The sequence below is a fragment of the Cyclopterus lumpus genome, chromosome 21 (genome assembly GCF_009769545.1).
Source record: "Cyclopterus lumpus isolate fCycLum1 chromosome 21, fCycLum1.pri, whole genome shotgun sequence".
Classification (NCBI taxonomy): domain Eukaryota; kingdom Metazoa; phylum Chordata; class Actinopteri; order Perciformes; family Cyclopteridae; genus Cyclopterus; species Cyclopterus lumpus.
In genome coordinates this window covers 2,976,411-3,001,495 of record NC_046986.1, presented here as the reverse complement: position 1 = coordinate 3,001,495, position 25,085 = coordinate 2,976,411, and the positions used below count along the sequence as shown (strand labels likewise).

General features: G+C 48.7%; 1 protein-coding gene across 1 annotated transcript in view; it reads left to right on the top strand.

The window, feature by feature from the left end:
• The window catches only part of man1a2 (mannosidase, alpha, class 1A, member 2), an 80,934-nt gene that overhangs the window by 40,375 nt on the left and 15,474 nt on the right, over positions 1-25,085 (top strand). Inside the window, 3 exon segments of the mRNA XM_034561068.1 lie at positions 4,076-4,194; positions 12,456-12,536; positions 24,649-24,743. Of these exon segments, the coding sequence (XP_034416959.1) occupies positions 4,076-4,194; positions 12,456-12,536; positions 24,649-24,743 (295 nt within the window).

Sequence of the window (25,085 nt, the reverse complement as noted above, 5' to 3'; positions counted from 1 at the left end):
TATTCATGAGTTATATTCATGAGTTATATTTGTTATGTGTGACTTTGAGAGCAAAGTCGTTTTTATTTTACAGCTCAACTATTATGTCAGATGGCAGCAGATGTTGTTTTCTTTCAAATACCTTTAAAAAATAAAGTGAGTTCATGTGTAACAATGTCAGTGCTACATCGACTTCATGGTTTACAGTAACCTGCACCAGAGCTTCACCCAAATGACTAAACAGGAACGCCATCACTGTTACATACGACCTCACTGTGAAGACCAGGAGGAGCTCAGTGGTGAAGACCAGAGAGGAGCTCAGTGGTGAAGACCAGAGAGGAGCTCAGGAGGAGCTCAGTGGTGAAGACCAGAGAGGAGCTCAGTGGTGAAGACCAGGAGGAGCTCAGTGGTGAAGACCAGAGAGGAGCTCAGGAGGAGCTCAGTGGTGAAGACCAGAGAGGAGCTCAGTGGTGAAGACCAGGAGGAGCTCAGTGGTGAAGACCAGAGAGGAGCTCAGGAGGAGCTCAGTGGTGAAGACCAGAGAGGAGCTCAGTGGTGAAGACCAGAGAGGAGCTCAGTGGTGAAGACCAGAGAGGAGCTCAGTGGTGAAGACCAGGAGGAGCTCAGTGGTAAAGACCAGGAGGAGCTCAGTGGTGAAGACCAGAGAGGAGCTCAGGAGGAGCTCAGTGGTGAAGACCAGAGAGGAGCTCAGTGGTGAAGACCAGAGAGGAGCTCAGTGGTGAAGACCAGAGAGGAGCTCAGTGGTGAAGACCAGGAGGAGCTCAGTGGTGAAGACCAGAGAGGAGCTCAGGAGGAGCTCAGTGGTGAAGACCAGAGAGGAGCTCAGTGGTGAAGACCAGAGAGGAGCTCAGTGGTGAAGACCAGGAGGAGCTCAGTGGTAAAGACCAGGAGGAGCTCAGTGGTAAAGACCAGGAGGAGCTCAGTGGTAAAGACCAGGAGGAGCTCAGTGGTAAAGACCAGGAGGAGCTCAGTGGTGAAGACCAGAGAGGAGCTCAGTGGTAAAGACCAGAGAGGAGCTCAGTGGTAAAGACCAGAGAGGAGCTCAGTGGTAAAGACCAGAGAGGAGCTCAGTGGTAAAGACCAGGAGGAGCTCAGTGGTGAAGACCAGAGAGGAGCTCAGTGGTGAAGACCCAGGAGGAGCTCAGTGGTGAAGACCAGAGAGGAGCTCAGTGGTAAAGACCAGAGAGGAGCTCAGTGGTAAAGACCAGGAGGAGCTCAGTGGTGAAGACCAGAGAGGAGCTCAGTGGTGAAGACCAGAGAGGAGCTCAGTGGTGAAGACCAGAGAGGAGCTCAGTGGTGAAGACCCAGGAGGAGCTCAGTGGTGAAGACCAGAGAGGAGCTCAGTGGTGAAGACCAGAGAGGAGATCAGTGGTGAAGACCAGAGAGGAGAAGGATGGAGGGATGGAGGAGGAAAACCTGACAGGAAGATAGAAAGGTGTACAGTGAATTCAAGAGGGGGGGAGGGGCTACAACTCCAGAGCTCTTCACTTCCAGCCAGGCACCTGAGAGAAACACACACACACACACACACACACACACACACACACCTGGGCTCTCCATCATTTCCCACTCTCCCAGAGTCGACAGATTCACGAGACCGAGCGAACGGGAGACTGACTAATGACATCACACACACTCACTCACACACACTCACACACAGTCACACACTCTCACACACACACACACACACACACACACACACCTCGTGTGAGAACCTCTGAGACCCGTCGTCTAATGAAAAGACGGATTGGGGGGGGGGGGGGGGGGGGGGGAGGATGGAAGTGTGTGTGTGTGTGTGTGTGTGTGTGTGTGTGTGTGTGAGATTGTGATGGATGGAGGGAGGAAGTCTGAGCCTGTGAGAGAGTTCAGGTGAGGTAAAAAGATGGTTGTGTGCGCTGTGAATTCAATCTCTGTGTATGTGTGAGTGTGTGTGTGTGAGTGTGAGAGAGAGATTCCCCAAATAAATAAACATCATCCCGGCCAATTTGTCTGCGATAAGCAGCGCCTGGCAACCCTAACCTCCTTTGGAGAGCGCCCAGTCAGCTTCATCTGATGGAGGAGGAGGAGGAGGAGATGGAGGACAGGAAGAGGAGGAGATGATTAAAGTAAATATTAGCTACAGCCCTAACGCGTTTGTTTTAATGAACTAATAATCGATTAACGTTGAGGATAAATTCCATCGCAGCGCACTAACAAAAGTGACCATCAGACGTGATATCATTTAAATCAGATTTTCTTTAAGGTCAGTAAACGCAACGTCTCCTAAATGGCACAAATCACAGATTTCAAACGTTACGACACACAATGCAGATTTTAAAATGTAGACCAGCTCTGATTATTAAGCCTTTTGCACTCCGCCCTCTCCGAGTATTTCTTCATCTGATCTCAAAAGATTGCGTCGGGTGAATATTCTTTACACGATTATTCTTCTCTGTATTTTTATTTGAGACTTTGGAGATCAGTTTAAAGCCTTCAAAATAAAAGCTTCTTTAGACTGTGAAGCTCAAGCTTTTTTTTCCTTTTTAAAAAAAAATCTGTTAATACTCGACTCAAAAGCCCGTCAGTGGAGAACTTGGACCTCCATCTCGTTGCCCACAGCCTTTACCTGCAGGGGATGAAGGCGACGGGGGGGGGGGGGGGGTTCTGCTCCAGCAACAGTCGGGCCAATCTGTCAAGATCCGGCGTGGTCGTCCGGGGCGTCTCGCTCTCAGCGGGCCTGCCGAGTATTTTTAGAGTGATTTAGAGCTTCCTGTCTATAATGCTAATCGGGCTGCGGCTGCCGCATGAAGCCTTTAGACTGGAGGAGCCGCAGATAAGAAGGGAGAGGGGGGAGGGGCTTAAAGGGCAGCGCCACGGACCGTTATCACAGGGCATGTGCATCGATCTGAAACGTCTGCCCCGGCATCCCAGAATACCTTGCTGCATTGTTTTACATGTTAATGAGGAGACGAACTCCTCGAGAGACGTTGTAGTTTTTATTAAAAAGGGAATGACGCAGCAGTTGCTTATTTTCATTTGTTGTCAAGACTAATAATAATAATAATAATTATCTGATTATCATTTCGGGAAGTTACAAGAACCGATCCTGCGGTCCCCTGTGAAGTCTAGAGTCTACGCTCTGATCCGGTATGTTCTCATATCGTTTATCGGCTCATTTACAACAACAACAACAACAACAACAACAACGCGTTCTATTCACCGCCCGTTGAGTTTGTAATTCTTCCCCCGCTGATGATGCTCAATAATGACCAATAGCACAAAGTGATACAATAAATAACCCTTTTTGATATTCACACAGGAAGTATAAAACAATATAGATTAAAAATAAACTAAAAACTGCCCTTTAAGGACCGACTGACTGGTCGACGGAGGAACGTGCAGGTGCAGAACCTCCAGATTGAGATCACAGAGCTTCTCATAGTGACGACGACGACATGGTTTTAATTTGATGTCTGCGTTTGTCTTCCTTTAGCTTCTCTTCGTCTTTCTTCATCTGGTTTTCATCCCGTCAGTCATTTGCATGACTCGTCACGTCTGCTGTCCTCCGGGTGCACTTCACTCCTCCTGTCTCCGTCTCCAGAGCGGTCGCTTCTACGCAGCACTTTGACATGTCGCCGACACTTTGTTGTTGTTTTTCTTTCACTTTTCTCGGCCTCTTGTGAAAGCATCTTTAGAGGACGGACATCTCCTCTGATTGTACGAGTGTATCACCTGGTGGGTGAATGACAATAATGTGCTCTGCTTTGCTCCTCGCACTTCACATCCCCCTTCTCTTCTGCCCACGACCTCCTCCTCCTCCTCCTACATTCTCGAGGATGCTGAGAGCTTCTCCTGGAGGGTCGGGACGAGGAGGGGAGGGGGGTGGGGTTTTCCAAACACCAGTGTGATGATTCATAAAGGAACGGACTAATTTACAGGACGTGCTCCGCGAATGATGGTCCATTTAGAGTCCAAAGAGACCACAAAGCAGGGTTTGCTTCAGGGCGGGGCTTACTGTGATTGACAGGTCTCTGCGTGCACAGCGAAGCGAACCTCATGTTTGTGCCGTGTGTGTGTGTGTGTGTGTTCTGTGCAGGCAACTCCCAGCTCGGAGCGACCATCGTGGACGCCCTGGACACCCTCTACATCATGGGTCTGCACGACGAGTTCAAGGACGGACAGGAGTGGATCGAGCAGAACCTGGACTTTGGAGTGGTGGGTACCCCGAACCTCCTTCTCACACACACACACACACACACACACACACACACACACACACACACACACACACACACACACACACACACACACACACACACACACACACACAGTTTTAAGAGTTTGTCGGACATCATCATAAATCAGTGTCTCTTAAAGGACTCGACATGTTTGATTACTCGTCGCTCGGCCAATCACTGCGATCGTCTGGAATTGGCACGCAGTCTCTTCGTTAATCAGATTATTTGGGGATGTTTGACCTCTTTGACTTGAGATGGAGGAGCGGTGCTGTCTGAATAATTGACATCGACTCAGCAGTCCACAGAACATGAAACACACAGAACAGTCAGAACAGTCGTGTGCGTTATGCACCCATGACCTCTTCAGAGAAAGGTCAGCAGTGTAGCGCGCCACCAACGAGTCACCCGGCTGCCTCCTCCTCACCTCACTCATCCTCAACACCTTTGCTAGATGCTCCTATGAAGCTCATTGCCAGTAAAACTGGAGCCACGACATAGAAAAGGTCCCACATCGTATGTCTATAGACGACGCTGAAGAGAAGACTCTCAGTGGCTAATTGGGATTTATTTGACTTTTTTTTAAAAACTCTTTTTGGGAAGTGTAAGTCGCGCTGCGTCTACAACTGTCCGAGCAAAGGACGTCGACCTTTCAGGAAAGCGGTTCAATCAGGTGTCGACAGCGACTTCCTTGAACGTCTTGAGATGAAGAACGGCTGAGTGGGGAATTAAGAGAGATGCATTATGGGATGAGGGCAGAAAAAAGAGGTATATTTTTATGGCAGCGATAAAAGTGGATGTTGTTGGGAGCGTGGGCCACCGTGTAGCTATCAGACCCAGAAGCAGCTGTGGCATAAACACACACACACACACACACACACACACACACACACACACACACACACACACACCTGACAACGGACACATTGAGATTCATGACACATAAACGTTCATGTTTCTCTCTCATATCTGCCGGAGCAACGTGAGGCTCGTGCCTCCATGAAGAAGAAAAAAAAGGTGGAGGATTATTAAGAGTATTACAAATGCAATAACAATGACATGGATATGAGACGATGGGGGGCGGGGGGGTCTTGAATGCAGTAATAAGAAGAGGAGCGATTAGAGGGACTTAACGAGAAGGAGGAGGAGGCGGAGGAGGAGGAGCGTCGCTCTGTTTTCATTAACGACTCCTCTTACACCTGCATGCATGAGACGGGATCCAGGTGTTTGCTTCCAGCTGCTCTCCAAGCCCGCAGTGTGACTGGCTGTGTGAGTGTTATTAGGCTCCGCCCCTTGGGATAAGATTTGTTCACCCCTGGGGGGCTTGGAGGAGGAGGGGAGGGGAGATAAGGGCATGGTCTGGACTTCCATGGAGGAGATTAAAGGCAACACTCTTACTCGAGTTTAATCACTCTCCCCGTGATAACTTTACACTGAGCTTAACCGATGCTGTGTGTGTGTGTGTGTGTGTGTGTGTGTGTGTGTGTGTGTGTGTGTGTGTGTGTGTGTGTGTGTGTGTGTGTGTGTGTGTGTGTGTGTGTGTGTGTGTGTGTGTGTGTGTGTGTGTGTGTGTGTGTGTGAGTGATTGACAGTGAGGATGTTTTGTTGCTCTCTTCCTCTTTAAAGGAGGCGGACAGCGTGAGCTTCACTCTGTCTTCCTCCTTTAAAGGAGGATTCCTCCCTCGTGGAGATTGACGTTGTTGTCAGTGAATCGAGCTCCAGCAACGCCGCAGGGCTGGACTCCCCGGCTCGGATCGATGAGGTTCATTCTGTAATCAATCAATCAATCATTGGGCGAAGCATCAAGGGAGTGAAAGATGAACCAACCCAGACTTTGTCATCTTTTTACACATGTTGTCGTTTTTGAAAAGACAACAAAACTGAACACTGTGTGTGTGTGTGTGTGTGTGTCACCTGCCCTCCACCACCCACACCAGCTAATGAATGATTAAATAGCTGCCATGTTGGGTTGAGCCCAGCAGTGAGTCATAGTTGGAGTCCCCCCCCCCCCACCACACACACACACACACACACCAGCCCACCCTCAGATGATGGGTGTGTCGGTGTGAGGTCCACCTCAGTCGCTGGGGCTCAAAGATCCACCGAATGAACGGAGCGCGTTAGCCGACGTATTAATAACTCGTGTCAGATTGAAGATTTGATCGCAGGCGACGCGGCCGAGACGGAGAGATGACTAGAGAACCTTCAGCTCCATGAACCTTCACCTCCATGAACCTTCAGCTCCATGAACCTCCATGAACCTTCACCTCCATGAACCTTCGGCTCCATGAACCTTCATGAACCTTCAGCTCCATGAACCTTCAGCTCCATGAACCTCCATGAACCTTCAGCTCCATGAACCTTCATGAACCTTCAGCTCCATGAACCTCCATGAACCTTCAGCTCCATGAACCTTCATGAACCTTCAGCTCCATGAACCTTCACCTCCATGAACCTTCAGCTCCATGAACCTTCAGCTCCATGAACCTCCATGAACCTTCACCTCCATGAACCTTCAGCTCCATGAACCTTCATGAACCTTCAGCTCCATGAACCTTCATCAACCTTCAGCTTCACGAACCTTCAGCTCCATGAACCTTCACCTCCATGAACATTCAGCTCCATGAACCTTCAGCTTCACGAACCTTCAGCTCCATGAACCTTCAGCTCCATGAACCTTCATCAACCTTCAGCTTCACAAACCTTCAGCTCCATGAACCTTCATAAACATTCAGCTCCATGAACCTTCAGCTCCATGAACCTTCATGAACCTTCACCTCCATGAACCTTCATGAACCTTCAGCTCCATGAACCTCCATCTCCATGAACCTTCAGCTCCATGAACCTCCATGAACCTTCACCTCCATGAACCTTCAGCTCCATGAATCTCCATGAACCTTCATGAACCTTCACCTTCATGAACCTTCAGCTCCATGAACCTTCAGCTCCATGAACCTCCACCTCCATGAACCTTCAGCTCCATGAACCTCCATGAACCTTCAGCTCCATGAACCTTCATGAACCTTCAGCTCCATGAACCTTCACCTCCATGAACCTTCATGAACCTTCACCTCCATGAACCTTTAGCTCCATGAACCTTCATGGACCTTCAGCTCCATGAACCTTCATGAACCTTCAGCTCCATGAACCTTCAGCTCCATGAACCTTCATGAACCTTCAGCTCCATGAACCTTCATGGACCTTCAGCTCCATGAACCTCCATGAACCTTCACCTCCATGAACCTTTAGCTCCATGAACCTTCATGGACCTTCAGCTCCATGAACCTTCATGAACCTTCAGCTCCATGAACCTTCAGCTCCATGAACCTTCATGAACCTTCAGCTCCATGAACCTTCAACTTCACGAACCTTCAGCTCCACGAACCTTCAGCTTCATGAACCACGTTCATAACCTTCAGCTCCACGAACCTTCAGCTTCATGAACCACGTTCATAACCTTCAGCTCCATGAACCTTCAGCTTCATGAACCACGTTCAGAACCTTCAGCTCCATGAACCTTCAGCTTCATGAACCACGTTCATAACCTTCAGCTCCATGAACCTTCAGCTCCATGAACCTTCAGCTTCATGAACCACGTTCATAACCTTCAGCTCCATGAACCTTCAGCTCCATGAACCTTCATCAACCTTCAGCTTCACGAACCTTCAGCTCCATGAACCTTCATAAACATTCAGCTCCATGAACCTTCAGCTCCATGAACCTTCATGAACCTTCACCTCCATGAACCTTCATGAACCTTCACCTCCATGAACCTTCAGCTCCATGAACCTCCATCTCCATGAACCTTCAGCTCCATGAACCTTCAGCTCCATGAACCTCCAGCTCCATGAACCTCCATGAACCTTCAGCTCCATGAACCTCCATGAACCTTCAGCTCCATGAACCTTCATGAACCTTCAGCTCCATGAACCTTCACCTCCATGAACCTTCATGAACCTTCACCTCCATGAACCTTCATGAACCTTCAGCTCCATGAACCTTCATGAACCTTCAGCTCCATGACCCTTCATGGACCTTCAGCTCCATGAACCTCCATGAACCTTCACCTCCATGAACCTTTAGCTCCATGAACCTTCATGGACCTTCAGCTCCATGAACCTTCATGAACCTTCAGCTCCATGAACCTTCATGAACCTTCAGCTCCATGAACCTTCATGAACCTTCAGCTCCATGAACCTTCAGCTCCATGAACCTTCATGAACCTTCAGCTCCATGAACCTTCATGAACCTTCAGCTCCATGAACCTTCATGGACCTTCAGCTCCATGAACCTCCATGAACCTTCACCTCCTGAACCTTTAGCTCCATGAACCTTCATGGACCTTCAGCTCCATGAACCTTCATGAACCTTCAGTTCCATGAACCTTCATGAACCTTCAGCTCCATGAACCTTCATGAACCTTCAGCTCCATGAACCTTCAACTTCACGAACCTTCAGCTCCACGAACCTTCAGCTTCATGAACCACGTTCATAACCTTCAGCTCCACGAACCTTCAGCTTCATGAACCACGTTCATAACCTTCAGCTCCACGAACCTTCAGCTTCATGAACCACGTTCATAACCTTCAGCTCCACGAACCTTCAGCTTCATGAACCACGTTCATAACCTTCAGCTCCATGAACCTTCAGCTTCATGAACCACGTTCATAACCTTCAGCTCCATGAACCTTCACCTTCATGAACCACGTTCATAACCTTCAGCTCCATGAACCTTCAGCTCCATGAACCTTCAGCTCCATGAACCTTCAGCTCCATGAACCTTCACCTTCATGAACCACGTTCATAACCTTCAGCTCCATGAACCTTCACCTTCATGAACCACGTTCATAACCTTCAGCTCCATGAACCTTCAACTCCATGAACCTTCACCTTCATGAACCTTCACCTCCATGAACCTTCAGCTCCATGAACCTTCACCTCCATGAACCTTCATGAACCTTCAGCTCCATGAACCTTCAGCTCCACGAACCTTCAGCTCCATGAACCTTCAGCTCCATGAACCTTCACCTTCATGAACCACGTTCATAACCTTCAGCTCCATGAACCTTCAACTCCATGAACCTTCACCTTCATGAACCTTCACCTCCATGAACCTTCAGCTCCATGAACCTTCACCTCCATGAACCTTCATGAACCTTCAGCTCCATGAACCTTCAGCTCCACGAACCTTCAGCTCCATGAACCTTCAGCTCCATGAACCTTCAGCTCCATGAACCTTCACCTTCATGAACCACGTTCATAACCTTCAGCTTCCCGTTTAATCACAGAGGAGCTCAGTGTGTTCACGGTGAAAACATCGGCACTCCATTGTCACGCCGTGAGAGGCAGAAACATTTAGAGTTTATTGTTCACGACATTCCTTCAACACATATTTGAGCCTCGTGCTCACACACCTCAGACCGATGCCGGGTTCACGGTCACAGAAGTAGGTTTTTACTAATAATAGGTTTCAATAACTTCATCTCAATAGTTGGCCTTTTGAAAATGCCATAAAATAGTATTAAAATGTAATTTTACAAAAGGCCGAAGGTGCGTCTTTAAATGTCACGTTATGTCCAACCGACTGTCCAAAACCCGAATACCATCGAACCACAGAGCCGGCTGCATTTCAGGAAAAGGTTGCTTTTGCTTTCTTAGTTTATATATATTTGTGTGTGTGTGTGTGTGTGTGTGTGTGTGTGTTAGTATGCCGCTCAACCAGGGGGCAGTTGGGCCACGCCCACAGACTGAATATGAGGAGTGGGCGGAGTCAACGTGACATCGTTGGTTTGTGGACGGACGTTTTGAAGCTTCAAATCCTTGGATTACGGCCGTCACCATGTTGGTGTTTTTTGGCAGCCAGTGAACAGGAAGTGAGCATATCTGGACTGAGGAGGAGTGACGCAGAGACGCCGTATACCTGTCAATCAACTTGTAGCCCCGCCCTAAAGCATACCCTGCTTTATAGTCTGTCTAAACGGACCATAATTTACCAAACGAATGGCCCAAAAAAAACTGTCTATGGCCAAAATCCAAGATGGCAGTCCGCTAACTTAATGGGGGACGTCTGCGGTTTGGACAGCTGGAGACGTGATAATGAAACGAGTGAAGCGTCTTACCTCATAAACAATCTTTGTCTGAGTTCGACGCCGTCCGTCTGATGGCATCAACGCAGTTTACCGTGATTAGTGACAGTTGATGTGACCCGCCGCCGGGAGCGTTTTGGGCGTCTTCCTGCGAGTGACAGCGACGCAGTAGTAATATTAATATTACAATCTGACTCCCGTTCTGCGGTTTCAGAACGATAAAGTTTTAAAACAAACTTTCTTTCCCGTGATTCAGTCCATTCAGTCGTCAACGGAGCGACAGAGCGGACGGGAAGTCGGACGGACGGGCGCCGCCAGACGAGAGCGTCCCGTCAGCCCTCAGTCCTCCTTTCACGCTTCAGATCGAGAGCTTTCAAAAGATAGACGACGTTTCCATTTTTCATCACCTCCTCCCATCCATCTTCTCCTTCATCACCTCCTCCCATCCATCCTCTCATCCATCTTCTCCTTCATCACCTCCTCCCATCCATCTTCTCCTTTATCACCTCCTCCCATCCATCTTCTCCTTCATCACCTCCTCCCATCCATCCTCTCATCCATCTTCTCCTTCATCACCTCCTCCCATCCTCTCCTCTCCATCACCTCCTCCCATCCATCTTCTCCTTCATCACCTCCTCTCATCCATCCTCTCCTCTCCATCACCTCTCATCCGTCCTCTCCTCTCCTTCTTCACCTCCTCTCATCTCCTCTCATCCGTCCTCTCCTCTCCTTCTTCACCTCCTCTCATCCGTCCTCTCCTCTTCTTCTTCACCTCCTCTTATCCGTCCTCTCCTCTCCTTCTTCACCTCCTCTCATCCGTCCTCTCCTTCTTCTTCACCTCCTCTTATCCGTCCTCTCCTCTCCTTCTTCACCTCCTCTCATCCGTCCTCTCCTCTTCTTTTTCACCTCCTCTCATCCATCCTCTCCTCTTCTTCACCTCCTCTCCTTTTTCACCTCCTCTCATCCGTCCTCTCCTCTTCTTCTTCACCTCCTCTCATCCGTCCTCTCCTCTCCTTCTTCACCTCCTCTCATCCGTCCTCTCCTCTCCTTCTTCACCTCCTCTCATCCGTCCTCTCCTCTTCTTCTTCACCTCCTCTTATCCGTCCTCTCCTCTCCTTCTTCACCTCCTCTCATCCGTCCTCTCCTCTTCTTCTTCACCTCCTCTCATCCGTCCTCTCCTCTCCTTCTTCACCTCCTCTCATCCGTCCTCTCCTCTCCTTCTTCACCTCCTCTCATCCATCCTCTTCTCTTCTTTATCCCATGTGATGGATGAGGAGTGGGTTATTAGTAGCTGGAAGTCGAGGGCTCATAGGTCTCCACTGCTGACCTAAACTGGGAGGTGTTATGAATAATAATCATAATAATAATAATAACTTTATTCATATAGCGCCGTTAAAAACTGATTCCATGGTGCTTTGACATTAAAAGCAAAGCAATGTAACATAAATATAATCAAAGCAAGATAAAAGGTCAAATTAAACCCCGATGAAACGGTTCCACGGGTGAAACAATAAAACCAAAACAATAAGAAACAAATTAAGAAATGAAATAAGTAAAACGGTAATAACCATAATAAAAAATTAAGCCGTAGAGCAGTAAAAAGACGACGTCGCATAAAAGAGATTACTGATCGTGCGTTCCTCGTCTCCTCGGGGGGGGGGGGGGGGGGGCTCAACATTACTTCTATATTACTTTTAAAAAGTGATCAATAACATCTTTTCAGGGTCTAGAAACTGACCAGCAGCAGGTCGATTATTCTTCAAGTTAAAGTAGAAGAACAGGAGATTTCACTGAGATTGATCCAATCAAGTCGCTCTCTGCAAACAGGAACTTTGGGTTCATGAATCTATATTTGAAAGAACCACAGGGGGAGCTGCTGGTGTGTATCGCCATTAAAGGGACGGCTGAAGAAGAGTTAAATAGACCTTTAACTCATGTAATCTGCTTAATTTAACCATCTGAGTTGTTATTAAATCATCGGCTGTAGAGGAGGTTCACTAATTAATTAATTACTGTCTGAAAAGAGGTGGAATATAACAGAGTTCATGAGAAACACAATAGATTATAGTATAAAACCGACAGAAGGCATGAAAACATACAAATTCAAGTGTAGTAATTTGTTTTGTTTTGTCGTGCTCCCCTTTTGTTTTCCCAGAATGCCGAGGTGTCTGTGTTTGAGGTCAACATCCGTTTCATAGGAGGACTGCTGGCCGCCTACTACCTGTCTGGACAGGAAGTGAGTACTCACCTGTGTGTGTCTTTATTTACCTGAGCGGAGGAAGAAGGGATGAAGAAAGTCCTCTTTTTCACCTCCTCTCATCCGTCCTCTCCTCTTCCTTATCCCCTTCTCTCCTCCGTCCTCTCCTTTTCTTCATCCCCTCCTCTCATCCGTCCTCTCCTCTTCTTCTTCACCTCCTCTCATCCGTCCTCTCCTCTTCTTCATCCCCTTCTCTCATCCGTCCTCTCCTCTTCTTCATCCCCTTCTCTCATCCGTCCTCTCCTCTTCTTCATCCCCTTCTCTCATCCGTCCTCTCCTCTTCTTCATCCCCTCCTCTCATCCGTCCTCTCCTCTTCTTTATCACCTCCTCTCATCCGTCCTCTCCTCTTCTTCATGCCCTTCTCTCATCCGTCCTCTCCTCTTCTTCATCCCCTTCTCTCATCCGTCCTCTCCTCTTCTTCATCCCCTCCTCTCATCCGTCCTCTCCTCTTCTTCATGCCCTTCTCTCATCCGTCCTCTCCTCTTCTTTATCACCTCCTCTCATCCGTCCTCTCCTCTTCTTCATCCCCTCCTCTCATCCGTCCTCTCCTCTTCTTTATCACCTCCTCTCATCCGTCCTCTCCTCTTCTTTATCACCTCCTCTCATCCGTCCTCTCCTCTTCTTCATCCCCTCCTCTCATCCGTCCTCTCCTCTTCTTCATCCCCTTCTCTCATCCGTCCTCTCCTCTTCTTCATCCCCTCCTCTCATCCATCCTCTCCTCTTCTTCATCCCCTCCTCTCATCCGTCCTCTCCTCTTCTTCATCCCCTCCTCTCATCCGTCCTCTCCTCTTCTTCATCCCCTCCTCTCATCCGTCCTCTCCTCTTCTTTATCACCTCCTCTCATCCGTCCTCTCCTCTTCTTCATCCCCTTCTCTCATCCGTCCTCTCCTCTTCTTCATCCCCTTCTCTCATCCGTCCTCTCCTCTTCTTTTTCACCTCCTCTCATCCGTCCTCTCCTCTTCTTTTTCACCTCCTCTCATCCGTCCTCTCCTCTTCTTCATCCCCTCCTCTCATCCGTCCTCTCCTCTTCTTCATACCTTCCTCTCATCCGTCCTCTCCTTCTTCATCACCTCCTCTCATCCGTCCTCTCCTCTTCTTCATCCCCTCCTCTCATCCGTCCTCTCCTCTTCTTTATCCCCTTCTCTCATCCGTCCTCTCCTCTTCTTCATCCCCTTCTCTCATCCGTCCTCTCCTCTTCTTCTTCACCTCCTCTCATCCGTCCTCTCCTCTTCTTCTTCACCTCCTCTCATCCGTCCTCTCCTCTTCTTCATCCCCTTCTCTCATCCGTCCTCTCCTCTTCTTCATCCCCTTCTCTCATCCGTCCTCTCCTCTTCTTCATCCCCTCCTCTCATCCGTCCTCTCCTCTTCTTTATCACCTCCTCTCATCCGTCCTCTCCTCTTCTTCATGCCCTTCTCTCATCCGTCCTCTCCTCTTCTTCATTCCCTCCTCTCATCCGTCCTCTCCTCTTCTTTATCACCTCCTCTCATCCGTCCTCTCCTCTTCTTCATGCCCTTCTCTCATCCGTCCTCTCCTCTTCTTCATCCCCTCCTCTCATCCGTCCTCTCCTCTTCTTTATCACCTCCTCTCATCCGTCCTCTCCTCTTCTTTATCACCTCCTCTCATCCGTCCTCTCCTCTTCTTCATCCCCTCCTCTCATCCGTCCTCTCCTCTTCTTCATCCCCTTCTCTCATCCGTCCTCTCCTCTTCTTCATCCCCTCCTCTCATCCGTCCTCTCCTCTTCTTCATCCCCTCCTCTCATCCGTCCTCTCCTCTTCTTCATCCCCTTTTCTCATCCGTCCTCTCCTCTTCTTCATCCCCTCCTCTCATCCGTCCTCTCCTCTTTTATCCACTCCAGCTTTCATGTCCAGCCGAGCGGTGCCGCTCTGTAATTGGAGCAAATCCATCAAATATTTGTTGAGCGCCGTAAAGATTATTATTATTATTATTATTATTATTACCATAATTTATCACCGTTAACGGCTTCAGGTTCAGAACCACATTAGAAAGTTGAGGATAACTGTTTGTCGTTAATTCTTATTCAGCTTCGTTTCACACGAGTGAAGCGGAATATATAATTTCAGGTATTTTCTTGCCGTTCATGATAAAGAAAAAAAAAAAGCTAATTAGAAATCGCAGACTTGAACAGTGTTTCCTAGGAAACGAGAATATTCTGACAATCAAAGTGTAAAATTAGTTTATTAATTTAGTACACAGTGTTTCCTTTTATTGGGCGTAACCATTCAGGGTTTTGATGAATTTACAGTTTGATATGAGCTTTTCATTCTCAGAACAGCTGCAATTTTATTATTTTAGTTTTTGGGAAATCAGAAGCAGAGGCCATCAACAGCTTCATAAAGGAGGGAGGGAAGGAGGGAAAGAGGGAGGGAGGGAGGGAGGGAGGACTGCGACGGGACAGTGAGGATGAGCGGAGGGTTTGTGAAGGTGATGCTCAGGGTAACGAGGCGGGAGTGAAGGATGAGGACGATGAATGTGTGCGAGGAAGGAAACTATTTCTTCTTCAACCCATTGGACGTGTCCTTGAGCAAGGCACGTAACCCCTCGACAGCAGAGTGATCAGTTAACTCCCCGGGGCAGCTCCCTGAAGGGGGGGAGGGGTGTAACTGTGTGAATATGAAGCCCGTTTCCTGCAGAGATACTCTATCAGTCGGATGTCAGCAAGTTCCAGGGAGGGAATTACACAGATGTGAACGGTTCTGGTGCCCCCTGTGGCCTAAAGTGGTAGTGTTGGTTCTGGTGCCCCCTGTGGCCTAAAGTGGTAGTGTTGGTTCTGGTGCCCCCTGTGGCCTAAAGTGGTAGTGTTGGTTCTGGTGCCCCCTGTGGACTAAAGTGGTAGTGTTGGTTCTGGCACCCCCTGTGGACTAAAGTGGTAGTGTTTTTTCTGGTGCCCCCTGTGGACTAAAGTGGTAGTGTTGGTTCTGGCGCCCCCTGTGGACTAAAGTGGTAGTGTTGGTTCTGGTGCCCCCTGTGGACTAAAGTGGTAGTGTTGGTTCTGGCGCCCCCTGTGGACTAAAGTGGTAGTGTTGGTTCTGGTAAAACCCTGTGGACTAAAGTGGTAGTGTTGGTTCTGGCGCCCCCTGTGGACTAAAGTGGTAGTGTTGGTTCTGGTCCCCCCTGTGGACTAAAGTGGTAGTGTTGGTTCTGGTGCCCCCTGTGGACTAAAGTGGTAGTGTTGGTTCTGGTCCCCCCTGTGGACTAAAGTGGTAGTGTTGGTTATGGCGCCCCCTGTGGACTAAAGTGGTAGTGTTGGTTCTGGTCCCCCCTGTGGACTAAAGTGGTAGTGTTGGTTCTGGTGCCCCCTGTGGACTAAAGTGGTAGTGTTGGTTCTGGTCCCCCCTGTGGACTAAAGTGGTAGTGTTGGTTCTGGTCCCCCCCCCCTATTTCTCTTGTTTGTTTTTTATCTTCTTCTTTGTGCCTCCCAGCTCCACCCTGATTTGCTCATCTTGTCCTCTCCTCCTTCCTTTCCTCTCATCTGCACCCATCATCATGTTTTCTCCGCTCTACCTCGTCTCCTCCTTTTTCTTTTTAATCTCTCCATTCTTACCCATCCTTATTAATTTTCCTTTCTCCTAAGACCCTTCTGTCTTAATTCCCCCTCTCTTGCCTCCCTCGTTTCAGACGTTCACTTGTTTTCGTCCACAGCACATTTCCTGAGGTAGTTTCCTTCCTTTTGTAGAATCCACTCCTCTTTCATCTGTTTTCCTTGTCTTTCACTTCCTCTCCTTCATGTCATCTCTCCGGTACTATTTGTTAAGATAATGATGGTGAAGGATAACCAGAGAGGAAATTAGATGGGGAGAGAGAGAGAGTGTGGGACAGAAGGAAGGCCAAGGAGGGAGGAGAGCGTGGAAAGAAGATGGAGGCAAAACGGAGAGAACAGACTAAGTGAGGAGACAAAAAAAGAACACACCTTTTGTTCCTGCCACGAGGAAGTGTGATGTACAGCCTCACTCCTTCACCCTGTGAAGCGGACGTAGCCATGGTGACGTCTCAATTTGCTCAACCGTATGTGGAGGAGTGACAATTAGACGCCGTATACGTCTCTGGTGTCGACCTGTCAATCACTTTGTCGCCCCGCCCCTAAAGCATACCCTGCTTTATGGTCTGTTTGACTCTAAATGACCATAATTTACTAAATGAACATCACGCTGTATTGAAGAAGACTTGAAACTAGAGATTGAGACCAAAAACTAATGTTTACAATGTTTTCTGAGGGAATACATCAAGAGAAGTAGAGTCATTTATATAGACTTCTATACAACCAGAGGAGTCGCCCCCTGGTGGTCAGGAGAGAGAATGCAGCTTTAACACATGAAGCATAGACTTCTATACAACCAGAGGAGTCGCCCCCTGGTGGTCAGGAGAGAGAATGCAGCTTTAACACGTGAAGCATAGACTTCTATACAACCAGAGGAGTCGCCGCCTGGTGGTCAGGAGAGAGAATGCAGCTTTAACACATGAAGCATAGACTTCTATACAACCAGAGGAGTCGCCCCCTGGTGGTCAGGATAGAGAATTCAGCTTTAAGACATGAAGCGTAGACTTCTATACAACCAGAGGAGTCGCCCCCTGGTGGTCAGGAGAGAGAATGCAGCTTTAAGACATGAAGCGTAGACTTCTATACAACCAGAGGAGTCGCCCCCTGGTGGTCAGGAGAGAGAATGCAGCTTTAACACATGAAGCATAGACTTCTATACAACCAGAGGAGTCGCCCCCTGGTGGTCAGTATAGAGAATTCAGCTTTAACACGTGAAGCGTAGACTTCTATACAACCAGAGGAGTCGCCCCCTGGTGGTCAGGATAGAGAATGCAGCTTTAACACGTGAAGCGTAGACTTCTATACAACCAGAGGAGTCGCCCCCTGGTGGTCAGGATAGAGAATTCAGCTTTAACACGTGAAGCATAGACTTCTATACAACCAGAGGAGTTCATTAGCCTTGTCTGTGATATGGGGCTCAGCTGTCTGTCAGTACAGAGGATCTGTTTGATCTCTCCAGGGAGCTTTTTATTCCCTCTCTATTTCTTTCTGTTTGTTTTTTCTCAAACGGCGAACCCGTCAAACTAATTCAGGGCGTCGCTCTCCGTTTGATTGACTGCCGCCAGCCGGCGGCGCCCAGCAGGGCGACCGGCTGGCATCACGATGAATTAGCTGAATTTTTAGAACATGTAAGGAGACGAACAAGACCAGTGCAAGAAGAATAAATGAATAAATTCATCCTAGTTTCAAGTCTTCTTCATACAGTAATTCATGGTCTCATCTCGAATAAAACAGTCCATAGAGCGAGTACATTTTAGTCGCTCCAACCTCCGTAAACATGGCTGCCAGTGAGAGAGCAGCACACATTGAGGCCTCCAGATATCTGGCCTCCCCTGGGAGTCCTTTTCCCCTTTGCACATATTGCTGTGATGACACGCTCAGTAAGTGGCAGACACACACACACACACACACACACACACACACACACTGGAAGATGGTGGAACAGATGAGTGATGCATTTAAATTTCATCGCAGCTTTTAAGATTTTCCACTCCGCAAACAAGCGGCGTACAAACCTGACGGACATCTCCGTCTTTCTTACTCTTAAGTAGTCACACGGGGATCAGAGAGGGGAGGATGGCGAGGACCAGGAGACCAAATGAGATCAATTCGGGGAGGTGTGGAGAAGGAGGTGTGGAAGAGTGAGAGGTTTGAGAAATGGAGAGATGTGGGTCAATGGACCGTGGGCTGAATACGGGAAGAAGGGAAAAGAGAGGAGGAAGAGAATGACGTTAACGAGGGCCAGGCGAGAGGAAGGAGACGCAACGCTCTCCTGGACTTCCACCAGAGTCCACTTCCACTTCCTCCAGTAAACGCCTCCTCAGCACAGCGTCCGACGCGTTGCTTCATTTAGATTGTTACTCATTTAGATTCAGCTTTGTTCTATTTTCATCTGTCCTCGGGGGGGAAAAGACGGTAATGTTCAAGAGTCTGCAGTACGAGCTCATCGGGGCTTGGAAACGCAGTCGGACCCTTTTCAAGAAGTCATTTGCATTCTAAACTCTCTGAAACACCCAAAAATCCCGGCGGCGGCGGCGGATTGAAAAGCATGTTTTTTGCTTCAAACACCGTTCATCACAGCCAGAAGTGGTAAAAAAATGTCGTTATCGTCGGTCCTTGAACGCATCGTGTGACCAAACAAAACGAAGCTTAAAATGTCTTCAAATCCCGACCCTGAATAATCCATTTGCTTTAACCAGATTATGTAAAAAAAAAAAAAAAAAAAAAAAAAAAAGCTTCCATTGCTTTTGTCTTTTTTTGTCTGAGTTATTCTGCGTCGAGGCGCAGGACTCAAATATCTCAGTGAAAATGAAGGCCGCAGAGAGAGAAACGTGACAGTTCAGAGGGTTCAGAGGTTCAGAGGGTTCAGAGGTTCAGGAGGTTTAGAGGGTTCAGAGGTTTAGAGGGTTCAGAGGTTTAGAGGGTTCAGAGGTTCATAGGGTTCAGAGGTTCAGAGGATTCAGAGGTTCAGAGGATTCAGAGGTTCTGAAGGGTTCAGGAGGTTCAGAGGGTTCAGAGGTTCAGAGGGTTCAGAGGTTTAGATGGTTCAGAGGTTCATAGGGTTCAGAGGTTCAGAGGTTCAGAGGATTCAGAGGTTCAGAGGGTTCAGAGGTTCATAGGGTTCAGAGGTTCAGAGGATTCAGAGGTTCTGAAGGGTTCAGGAGGTTCAGAGGGTTCAGAGGTTCAGAGGATTCAGAGGTTCAGAGGGTTCAGAGGTTCATGGTTCAGAGGGTTCAGAGGTTCAGAGGGTTCAGAGGTTTAGAGGGTTCAGAGGTTTAGAGGGTTCAGAGGTTCATAGGGTTCAGAGGTTCATAGGGTTCAGAGTTTCAGAGTTCATAGGGTTCAGAGGTTCATGAGGTTCATAGGGTTCAGAGGTTTAGGGTTCAGAGGTTTAGGGTTCAGAGGTTCAGGGTTCATAGGGTTCAGAGGTTCAGGGTTCAAGGTTTAGGGTTCAGAGGTTCATAGGGTTCAGAGGTTTAGGGTTCAGAGGTTCATGAGGTTCAGAGGTTCATAGGGTTCAGAGGTTCAGAGGTTCATGAGGTTCATAGGGTTCAGAGGTTTAGGGTTCAGAGGTTCATGAGGTTCAGAGGTTCATAGGGTTCAGAGGTTCATGAGGTTCAGAGGTTTAGGGTTCAGAGGATTCAGGGGGTTCAGAGGTTCATGAGGTTCATAGGGTTCAGAGGTTCAGGGTTCAGAGGATTCAGGGGGTTCAGAGGTTCAGGGTTCATAGGGTTCAGGGTTCAGAGGGTTTGAGGTTTAGGGTTCAGAGGTTCATAGGGTTTAGAGGTTCATAGGGTTCAGAGGATCAGGGTTCAGAGGATTCAGGGTTCAGAGGGTGCATAGGGTTCAGGGTTCAGAGGGTTCAAGGTTTAGGTTCAGAGGTTCATAGGTTCAGGGATTCATGAGGTTCATAGGGTTCAGAGGTTTAGGGTTCATGAGGTTCATAGGGTTCAGAGGTTCAGGGTTCAGAGGATTCAGGGTTGATAGGGTTCAGGGTTCAGAGGGTTCGAGGTTTAGGGTTCAGAGGTTTAGGGTTCAGAGGTTCATAGGGTTCAGGGGTTCAGAGATTCAGGGGGTTCAGAGGTTCAGGGTTCAGAGGTTCAGAGATTCAGGGGGTTCAGAGGTTCAGAGATTCAGGGGGTTCAGAGGTTCAGAGATTCAGGGGGTTCAGAGGTTCAGAGATTCAGGGGGTTCAGAGGTTCAGAGATTCAGGGGGTTCAGAGGTTCAGGGTTCAGAGGTTCAGAGATTCAGGGGGTTCAGAGGTTCAGAGATTCAGGGGGTTCAGAGATTCAGGGGGTTCAGAGATTCAGGGGTTTCAGAGGTTCAGAGATTCAGGGTGTTCAGAGGTTCAGGGTTCAGAGGTTCAGAGATTCAGGGGGTTCAGAGGTTCAGAGGTTCAGGGTTCAGAGGTTCAGAGATTCAGGGGGTTCAGAGGTTCAGGGGGTTCAGGGTTCAGAGGTTCAGAGTCAATGCAAACACTGTCAAAGATGACGGCTTATTCGATGTCTCCTCCATGGCAGCTCATCTCTGGGCCTTTTGATGACAATATGAGAACTGGATCAGCTGATGGCACGACACACACACACACACACACTCACACACACACACACACACACACTCACTCTCACACACACACACACACACGCACACACACACACAGCGAGTGACTTAATCCCGTCTCTCCTGCGTTTCCCTCGGGCCCTTCTTACCAAACGGGCGCATTCAGCCCATTTCACAGTCTCCCCCTTAATCCCTTTAGGAGGCTCCATTACATGTTAACAGTGACCCACTGCTGTGTGTGTGTGTGTGTGTGCTTCCTGTCTGCTTCTCGTCTGCTTCCCGTCTGCTTCTCGTCTGCTTCCCGCCTGCTTCTCGTCTGCTTCTCTTCTCTCTCGTCTGCTTCCTGTCTGCTTCTCGTCTCTCTCGTCTGCTTCCTGTCTGCTTCTCGTCTCTCTCGTCTGCTTCCTGTCTCTCTCGTCTGCTTCCTGTCTGCTTCTCGTCTCTCTTGTCTGCTTCCCGTCTGCTTCTCGTCTGCTTCCCGTCTGCTTCTCGTCTGCTTCCCGTCTGCTTCTCGTCTGCTTCTCTTCTCTCTCGTCTGCTTCCTGTCTGCTTCTCGTCTCTCTCGTCTGCTTCCTGTCTCTCTCGTCTGCTTCCCGTCTGCTTCTCGTCTGCTTCTCGTCTCTCTCGTCTGCTTCCTGTCTGCTTCTCGTCTCTCTCGTCTGCTTCTCGTCTCTCTCGTCTGCTTCCTGTCTGCTTCTCGTCTCTCTCGTCTGCTTCCTGTCTGCTTCCTGTCTGCTTCTCGTCTCTCTCGTCTCTCTCGTCTGCTTCTCGTCTGCTTCCTGTCTGCTTCTCGTCTCTCTCGTCTGCTTCCTGTCTGCTTCCTGTCTGCTTCTCGTCTCTCTCGTCTGCTTCTCGTCTCTCTCGTCTGCTTTTCGTCTCTCTCGTCTGCTTCTCGTCTGCTTCTTGTCTCTCTCGTCTGCTTCTTGTCTCTCTCGTCTGCTTCTCGTCTGCTTCTTGTCTCTCTCGTCTGCTTCTCGTCTGCTTCTCGTCTGCTTCTTGTCTCTCTCGTCTGCTTCTCGTCTGCTTCTCGTCTCTCTCGTCTCTCTCGTCTGCTTCTCGTCTGCTTCTTGTCTGCTTCTCGTCTCTCTCGTCTCTCTCGTCTGCTTCTCGTCTGCTTCCTGTCTGCTTCTCGTCTCTCTCGTCTGCTTCCTGTCTGCTTCTCGTCTCTCTCGTCTGCTTCTCGTCTCTCTCGTCTGCTTCTCGTCTGCTTCTTGTCTCTCTCGTCTGCCTCTCGTCTGCTTCTCGTCTGCTTCCTGTCTGCTTCTCGTCTCTCTCGTCTGCTTCCTGTCTGCTTCTCGTCTCTCTCGTCTCTCTCGTCTGCTTCTCGTCTGCTTCTTGTCTCTCTCGTCTGCTTCTCGTCTGCTTCCTGTCTGCTTCTCGTCTCTCTCGTCTGCTTCTCGTCTCTCTCGTCTGCTTCTCGTCTGCTTCTTGTCTGCTTCTTGTCTCTCTCGTCTGCTTCTCGTCTGCTTCCTGTCTGCTTCTCGTCTCTCTCGTCTGCTTCTCGTCTCTCTCGTCTGCTTCTCGTCTGCTTCTTGTCTCTCTCGTCTGCCTCTCGTCTGCTTCTCGTCTGCTTCCTGTCTGCTTCTCGTCTCTCTCGTCTGCTTCCTGTCTGCTTCTCGTCTCTCTCGTCTCTCTCGTCTGCTTCTCGTCTGCTTCTTGTCTCTCTCGTCTGCTTCTCGTCTGCTTCCTGTCTGCTTCTCGTCTCTCTCGTCTGCTTCTCGTCTCTCTCGCCTGCTTCTCGTCTGCTTCTCGTCTCTCTCGTCTGCTTCCTGTCTGCTTCTCGTCTCTCTCGTCTACTTCCTGTCTGCTTCTCGCCTGCTTCTCGCCTGCTTCCCGTCTCTATCGCCTGCTTCCCGTCTGCTTCCCGTCTCTCCCGGCTGCTCCCGGCTTAACTAATGACCTCCTTGTGTGTAATAACGTGATCATTGGACGTTTTTGAGTGGCGGATTACAGCTCGACGTTCCCCCCCCGGGGTCCAAAACACGCACGTGTCACTTGGCGGACGACCTCATCCAAAGCTTTAGTTAAATGTTGGTCCCAGCAGGAGGTCCTAATCCTGGAAGAGGAGGAGAAAGCAGAAGAGATTAATCTGGGAAAAGAGGAAAATGAGCAGTTGAGACGCTGCTAATGGAGGAATAAAGAAAGCAGAGGTGTGTGTGTGCGTGTGCGTGTGCGTGTGTTAGTTAAAGGGTGAACAGTAAAGCTGTCAGTGATGGAGAGGAGCCCCCCCCCCTCCCCCCCCTCTTGCTACAGTAGATGTAAACAGGAGAGACGCACTCGAGCCTCTCGGTTGTTTTCACTGCAATGATTTGGAGACGTGTCTTGTTGTTGTTGTTGTTGTTGTTGATCATTTGAGAACGGAGCGTTGTAGAAAAGACTTTTTAAAAACCTGGAGCTGCAACCAGAACACGAGACGCGTCGAAGCACGAGATTCAATTTCTATATTTTTATTCTGCTGTAAATCAAAATGACGTCTTTTTTATTTATTTATTTATTTATAAGAGCACGTAGAGCAGGATGTTCCTCATTTTGTTCAAAGTAAACTTGGATCTCTGGAGTCGATCAGTTGTTTTTATGCTGTTATGACTTATTTCTAGTTCTGATACCACAGCTGAGATACGTTACATGTGTTTTGATGCCACACTTACAGAAATATAAACTTGTTCCGATAACAGAAAGCCAACAAAAGTTACTTCTCCTGAATAATAATAAGATTATATATCTGACCGGATAAAGAGCTTCAAGATGAATTCTTTACGTTTGGTACAGACTGAAATAATCTTCCCAAATCTAACATCTGACCTCTTTAACATAAAGACAAATAACGTCCCTTTAATGAGATTATTTTACCCCCTGAGTTTTGGTTTTTTTTATATGCTAATTGAAAATAATGTAGATGAAAACACACCTTTTTGTGTTTTTGATGTCCTCATCATCCTAACTTGTATTTATCCTCTCACATGTGCTTTTGTTTGAATTGAGAATGTTTCTCGCTCAGTTTGTGTCCTGCTGCGAGTGTTTATTTATTTTTTTCACGCTGTGAATATTTGAATTATTATTAAATGTTGCTTTCGTGTTTTTGTTTTTCGGGCGTGAACGTTTTTGTGGGATTATTCCTCTCTCCGGGTGTCCCTCAAAGGAACATGCGCCTTGAATAACTCAGAGTGTTTCAACACATTTAGTGTTTTCAGGCAACTTGAGTTTTAGGAAGCAACAGAACGTTTCTGAGGGGGAAACGGTCGTGTTTGTACTACGTCACCTTCGTCGCAGCACGGACCAGAGCCGGGCTGCTATAGCTGGAGCCGTGTTGCCATGACAACCAAACAGGAGCTACAAGGAAGCGTTAGCCAGCTAGCGTCAGCCACGTTTCTAACGCTGGCTATGCTAGCTAACGCTAACAGTGGCCGACCAAAAGCCCAACCATGAGTCATCGCCTGGTTTATACGAAGGTTGTCTGTTATCCGTCTGCATCTTCACAGCTTTACGCCATCCACAGAAGCGGCCTCGTTTCCATCCCTCCGCATTATGCTCGTGGTTCTTTTTGATCTCTTTGATTGCTGAGTAAAGAACAAGCAGATCATCTGTGTGACGGCTGCAGGACGTCGTGTAATCTCAAACCCCGACAGGTCCGTTTCCTCCCGTCGGTCCCGATGACGGACGCTTTGGTGTCTCGCCGCTCGGTCGCTGCGGTTTGACCTCCGTTCAGTAACATTTCGTGTGTGAGAGGGAAGGTTCCTGCATATATTAGTCTGCCTTGTCTGCCGGGCTCCACCATAAATCTGTTGAGCTCCAGACAAGCCGAGGCCGTCGCTTGGCAACCGCTTGCCTCCCGACGTCTCACTCAGTTGCTCGTACCTGTCAGCGGAGAGCAGAACATCAAGCGTGGAAGGTTGATGGACTGCGGATTATTCCAGGTTGAACGTGATGTTGACCAACCTGTGAGTTATGTTGTTGTTTGTTTTTTCTCTCCAGGTGTTCAAGCTGAAGGCGGTGCAGCTTGCAGAGAAGCTTCTTCCTGCCTTCAACACCCCCACAGGAATCCCCTGGGCCATGGTCAACCTCAAGAGGTGTGTGTGTGTGTCTGTGTGTGTGTCTGTGTGCGTGTGTGCGTGTGTGCGTGTGTGTGTGTGTGTGTGTGTGTGTGTGTGTGTGTGTGTGTGTGTGTGTGTGTGTGTGTGTGTGTGTGTGTGTGTGTGTGTGTGTGTGTGTGTGTGTGTGTGTGTGTGTGTGTGTGTGTGTGTGTGTGTGTGTGTGTGTGTGTGTGTGTGTGTGTGTGTGTGTGTGTGTGTGTGTGTGTGTGTGTGTGAGAGCGGCTGCAGACGCCTCCTGTCTGTCACAGATGGTGTGAATGAGACAAACTGGTGATGGTGATGAAGAGTCCTGCTACCAGTGGAAATATCTTACATTTA